The 6122-nt window shown below is 41.8% G+C and overlaps 1 protein-coding gene across 1 annotated transcript; it reads right to left on the reverse strand.

Moving 5' to 3' along the window:
- Positions 1–558: 558 nt before the first annotated feature.
- On the reverse strand, positions 559–6108 carry orc6 (origin recognition complex, subunit 6). Its single transcript, XM_049030344.1, has 7 exons — positions 5682–6108; positions 4689–4815; positions 4393–4556; positions 3095–3184; positions 2215–2324; positions 1564–1662; positions 559–1090 (listed from the first exon to the last, which is right to left on the reverse strand). Exons 1-7 carry the CDS (start codon positions 5744–5746, stop codon positions 942–944), a joined length of 804 nt encoding a protein of 267 aa, XP_048886301.1. The 5' UTR covers positions 5747–6108; the 3' UTR covers positions 559–941.
- Between the last annotated feature and the right edge of the window lie 14 nt (positions 6109–6122).

Raw genomic sequence — 6122 nt, forward strand, 5'->3', positions numbered from 1 at the left:
CCAGCTCCGTTATTTACATGGTCCCACTTGGCAAACCTGACAGCATGGCTAGGAGCCTGATTTTATACACCTGTGGCAAAGGGTCTGAAGGACCTGAATTCAGTGATTGAGGCCAAGTCCTAACACTTTTGTCCATATAATGCAGCTGGGTCATGTGATCACCTTTCCCAGCATATAACTCGCACACCTGTCTAGCCTCAGGTAGGCCCATCGCAAAGAGCACAGAGCAGTGGCCCAGACCATACTCCAAGCATACTCTATGGACAATTCAGAGATGCCAGTAAAGCTTATCGCTACAAAAGGAAACAGGCAAATCACATGTACAGACACGATTCAGACCCCCACCCATACAGCAGTGACACTGAAGTTCTCCCCGCTGACCTGCCGCACCTCCCACTCTGGTCCATAATTAACCATCAACTAACGGCGAATCCTTCACTTCTAATGCATCTAAATGTATAGTGTCTGAGGTGGTGCACATAAGTAATTACAGTTATGTCAAAATGTCCCCCCGCATACACACACACACACACACACACAAATAACAGGATTTCTACACCCATAAAATATATTTTATTCAAATGCTCAGAAGATCTGAGAACAGCCCGCACTCATGAATTGAAAAAAGAAAAAAAAAAAAACATAATTAAAAAGCTTAAGTAGAAGCGACCACACAAAGAGATAAAACGCTTTATGATGGTTAAAACTGAGTCGCTTTACACAAACTGCAAAGACAAAGGGTCTGCGACGTCTTTCCGAAGATCCGGGTGAGTGACGCCAACGCATCGAGCCTTTGAACGACGTTGTTCCATTCATTACCCCGCGTGTCAGTACATGGGTGGTGTGCTACTGCAGCCAAATGCGAACGAGGAATTCAGGGAAGCTTCAAAAAAGGTCAAACCGCGCGGCTCCGCAAACACCAAGTAGACTTAAGGCCACCGCTAGCCGACTTTAAAGTTTGACTCCACCCCCGTGGCTTTCAAGGCGTTCTCCAAGACGCTCTTCTTCCATTCTTCGTAATTCTGCTTCACGGGCTCGTCTGAGTCAGCCTTGTGCTGCTTGGGAGATTTTAGCAGCTCTTCCTCTAGCACTGGGGGCGAGGTGGGGGGAGGGGGGGGCATACTTGAGTGACAGCTGATACCTCCTCGAACAGCGCAGATGCGGTGAGTGAGTGAGTCACAGCAAACAAAAAAATGCAGATTTGTTTTCGTTTTTCGCCCTGTGTGGAGCCGGAATGATCCAGCACCAGAATCCGACACTAGAACAAGGTTCTTCTCAGCTCAAAGTACTTAAGCCGTAAGCTCTGCCCTTCTGGATTCTCATTACAACAAATACACAAATAAGATTTCCACACACTGCATGCGTATCCGATTCTCCTCATTAAATACAACGGCATAGGAGAATGTTTGATACCCTGGACGACAACTTAATAATTTAAAGGTAAAGTTAAATTTTTTTGACGGGATAGATGAGGCCAAATGTATCATCCTGTCCCTACTGGTTGCATGCGAACACTGTGAGACTTGGAAATTGCATGCAGGGAATTCCTGGAAGTTCTCTTACCTTCTTCCCTCTGTTCAATAACCTCCTGCAGCGTCTTCTGTCTTTTCCTTGCCGTTTTGGGTTGGTCTTTCACAGCTGCTGTTCCTGTTCTCATCTCACCTGTATGGGGATGAATGAACATAAGTAATCGATGCCCGTGTTTCCCAATTCAGACAGACCCCCAGACAGTCCACATATTTCCAGCTCCCAGTAGATCTATGCTATTTATACCAAAAGATGATCAAGTCTGCTTTTGCCAACACCATTCATCCTTCCTTAATCTGTCACAATATTAAAGCAAAACCATACCAAGTTGTGGAATTAAGCTCACAGAATGAATTCCAGGATACTGAAGGGGAATGTAGCCATGACAACCAGTGAGCAACCTATGACCTAAATCTACCCTCACTGTGGACAAGGATAGTTAATTTTATACATTGATTAAATCGAGTATAGCTGACAAACTGAGCATGTCTCTGAAAACTAGCCTTCACGCTGCTTTTGTTTAAAAATAAACACTCAATATAACCTTACGGGTCCCCTGAAATCCAAGGTTCGGGGCTGATTTCGTCCCCACCAATGCTGAACCAAACCTACGCCCAGGAAAAGGCTGCATCTACTCCTATTGACTCCACATTCCTGCCCCATTCTTGCATGAACGCGATAACTTACTGCAGATTTCCTGGCCAAATTTCTGGAGCTGGACACAGAGTCTGTCTAGCATCCCCTTCTTAGCCCCAGAAGAGCTTGCCAACTTCCTGTCCACTTTGATCTTCATACACCTGTTGGGGGGGGGGGAGCAGCAAAGGTCACCACATGTCAACAAATCAACCTATGCGAAGATACTTCCTCTTTACAACTAGGCCATGTCGACAGGCAACACATGCCACGATAATAAGGGACACTTCACTACATCAACCTGCATATTAATTATATTGAAATAAGGAGTTGGGTTAGCAAACTACAGATGGTGGGATGGACTTTTACGAGATTTCGTAAAACCTTTGATAGATCTCGAAATACTATTCCGTTACTAATAATAACTGTTCTGTGTGTTAAAGTACAAAAGATAGACTTAAGGGACTAACAAGTTAAAAACTAAATAATAAAGCTAACTTGACCACGGTATCATGGTGAAAATCCGCACCCACTTTCGGGGATACCTCCCTGCTATTCTTGGTTCATGCTGTACGTGGGGATATGCGGATTTATACGGAAATACTCCACAAAGCAGGTTCATCTTTAAACCACAATTATGACACCACCGTAAAGTTAGCGTTATATTCAGTTTCTGGCTGTGGTATATTTCAACAAAAGCATGCAAAACCCCTTGGTTTTCCAGATTTATCACCTAATTTGAATTCATATTTCAGTGTTTGTGTGTGCACCTCACACTCTGTAGCCCAGCTGTCTTGCTTACAATCACTGACAGTGGATGGACACAGTGCAGCTATTAATAAATATATATATAAAAACATATAAGTGGATGTCCCTTCAGGGCTAAGTGGCAGACAGCGCTAACTTGACCGTTATCTGCAGGGGGACGAGTCACCTGCATGCCGTGAGCAGAGCTGCCGTTGTGAAAAGCGCCGTGGATAAATCCAGGCAGGCCTGCTGGGACTCAGGGAGACTGGCTTCGTACCTACAGTGTGGAAAAGCCGGGCAGGACGGAAATTCTCCATTTGAGAAGGAGCAGTGCAGCAATAACAAGAACGACAGATTATTTTCCATTTGCCCAGGTATATAGGAATTCCATCCTAAGGGTTCTTGTTACACAACAGTACAATGTTGCCTCTTCTAAAGACACAATTAGTCCGAATGACACTGAATGTACATACACCATTTGCACAACAGCCATTCTGTAGCACATTTACCACAGTGATACATTGTGTTGCACATTTGTATTATTTAATCATTAAATTTATCATTTTCATTACTGATTTTCTTTTTACTTACATGATCCCTTGTTTTACCCATTTTCTGCATTACTGCACAAATAAACTTCGCCCCATCGCAGTCAAAGTTCTGATAGGCATGTAACAATATATTGCATAAATCGTGGTACAAATTTATGGTGATTCGAATCAGGGAAATAATATTTAAAATGAACTGTAAAATAGCTGCAATTATTATTAGACTCCGCATTCAGATTTTTTCCTCTAGCTGTAATTGCAGTTTTTTGACAGCAGAAGGCGCAATAACTTGGCCTGCCCCCCCCTAACAGAAACCAACTAATGTAACCTGCAGAAATAACACCACAGAATTGCAAAATAGTTAAGAAAACCCTATTTATGAACTTATTGTCATGTTACTATATTCTACTCAACCTTTACAAAGGTTTGTAAATAATTATTGCTGGTTATTGGAAAACTGAAACAAAGTTTTTTTTTTTAATGAACCATAGCAATACGATAAAAAAAATTGAAAAATATTTTATTACAAAAAAATACAACTTATGTAATTTTTTTCTTTCCCCAAAAATACAGTGGGAAAATCAAATGTTGAACCAAATATTATGATTGGAACCGAGTTGTAAACAGAGTCAATTGTTACATGCCTTTCTTACCATTTCCTCAACTGGTCACGGCATTCGATACAACAACCCTCACATGCGGAGGGTCCTAAACCACAGAGCAACACACTGCCCCTAAACCATACCCAAGCAATTACCTTGTCACCCAGAACAAGGAGACACCAGCCCAGAAAACGACTGCACTTCCTGCCATTTGAATCCATGCGAGTGGCTATGCTACTCTGGCCCTCTACCATTAGCAGTGCGGCCCAATGTGCAGAAACGCTAACAGGAATGGCGTCCTCACAGGAATAGGGGCCACCAGCATACTGACTCACCTCTGCAGTATCTTGGCTGCTGGTTCAGCAGCCTGCATACATCCATACTGGACAGCCATGTCTCTGAGTCCCAAATGAGATTCCAGGCCCAGAATGCACTCCATGGACTTCAAACTGCTCCGATAGACATTCTTGTTCAGGCCTGACAATTTAATGACATAGTCCTGTTGAAGATAAAAAAAAAATAAAAAAGTAGTATTGAACATGTGGCCCATTGCCAGTTAGAAGTGCAGAGCGAATGAACAAATGAAAAAAGCAAAGCTGCAGTGAGGCATTTACTACAAGCTCCAGCTTACTTTGTCCAGAGGATGCCGCATGGTCGTAGCCGCGAGTTCCAAGCATATCACGGTCTTGCTTGTCACGGTAGTGTTTCCAAGGCCCGTGCATCTGATCTGGGACAACCGGAAATATTCTTCGGCTTGGCTGCAATACAGTTATTTCTTAATGTTACATACATTTTCAGATTGGCTCAGGCCGTGTCTAATATACACATAGTATAGAACCCAGAGGGGAAATAAAACACTAAAACCTTACGATCGTGCAGGGAAACAAAAAAAAGACCTTTTTCCCTAGGGGGGACCTGCAGTACAAGTCACATTCATAAGTTACGCAAGTAAAATTCAACTGAGTTTCAACAATTCAGTCTAAATAAAATTAGTTAAGGGCGAACACATGTACACAAATATTTGTGCGTCGTTCACAAATACAAACAGTAACTATAGACAATGAGCTACAGTTAATAAGGACTTACGCGGATGCAACGTCGTACAATATTTAAGGTAAAATGAATGGATTCTCAGAGCATGGGCAACATTTAGTCAACAAAATGCGTATGGATGACTGAAGAAAACGGATTAGAATTCATCTCTGCTCAAAAGAAAAATAGCCACTAACAAACATAAAAGGTCCCCAGTGAAAAAGATAAGTTGCCTCTCCCTAACAAACTGTGCTAAAAATGCCATTCCTTTAAATCAACGTTTAAATCTCATTTTCTCTTTATTGAACTTGCTTACGTGTCAAAGACAGCAGTAACACTACATTCATACTCATTACAACTTGCTAACGACTAGCTAACCAGCACATACAGTCAGCTACGTGACCGCACATCGATTCTGACGTGTTTGCTTCGGACGACAATTTGTCGCACTTTTATGAACTACAACACCTCTTAGAAAGAAACAAAAACCTGTTCACATCAATAAGATATTTTGTCTAACAACAACATTGTATCGACCCTTGTCTTAGAATGATGTCATATCCAGTATAAACCTAAACTCCCCTCAACTTACCGTAATATTTTCGCTGAAGTTATACCCATTTTGGACGCAAGTTTATTGAACATCTGTTTCTCCATCGCGGAAATAATTTACAACTTTGCACAACACAAAAATCTCCTTCCGCACTAGTGTGTTTTTTCGCGGGAAATTTCACACATACCACGCCCATGAAGCTACTGGTTGGTCAAATTACAAGTGACGAAACAGAGCGGATTCCCTAAGCAAGACGGCTCATGCATGTCACTGAGCAGTAATTCGGGTTTAATAAAACTAGACGATTAACTGCTGAAAACTTAAAACACAACGTAGAAATAATATTTTAAGTACTAAGAATGTTTTGAATACCATCTACTTAAAAAAAACAAATCGATTATATACTAGTTATATGAAAAGCGAAAACGACTGAGAGCAATGTCAAATGCAATAAAACCCGACAATAAATGCAACGGAGCT

This window comes from Brienomyrus brachyistius, chromosome 11 (assembly GCF_023856365.1).
Source record: "Brienomyrus brachyistius isolate T26 chromosome 11, BBRACH_0.4, whole genome shotgun sequence".
Lineage (NCBI taxonomy): Eukaryota > Metazoa > Chordata > Actinopteri > Osteoglossiformes > Mormyridae > Brienomyrus > Brienomyrus brachyistius.

What these genes read in the sequence shown, in the direction of transcription:
- orc6 (XM_049030344.1), bottom strand. Translation starts at nt 5,746, where the DNA reads ATGGAGAAACAGATGTTCAATAAACTTGCGTCCAAAATGGGTATAACT. An exon ending in ACTTCAGCGAAAATATTACG is followed by an intron (nt 4,816 to 5,681) that starts GTAAGTTGAGGG and finishes ACTGTATTGCAG; the next exon opens with CCAAGCCGAAGAATATTTCC. An exon ending in GCTCTGCTCACGGCATGCAG is followed by an intron (nt 2,325 to 3,094) that starts GTGACTCGTCCC and finishes CCCCCCCAACAG; the next exon opens with GTGTATGAAGATCAAAGTGG.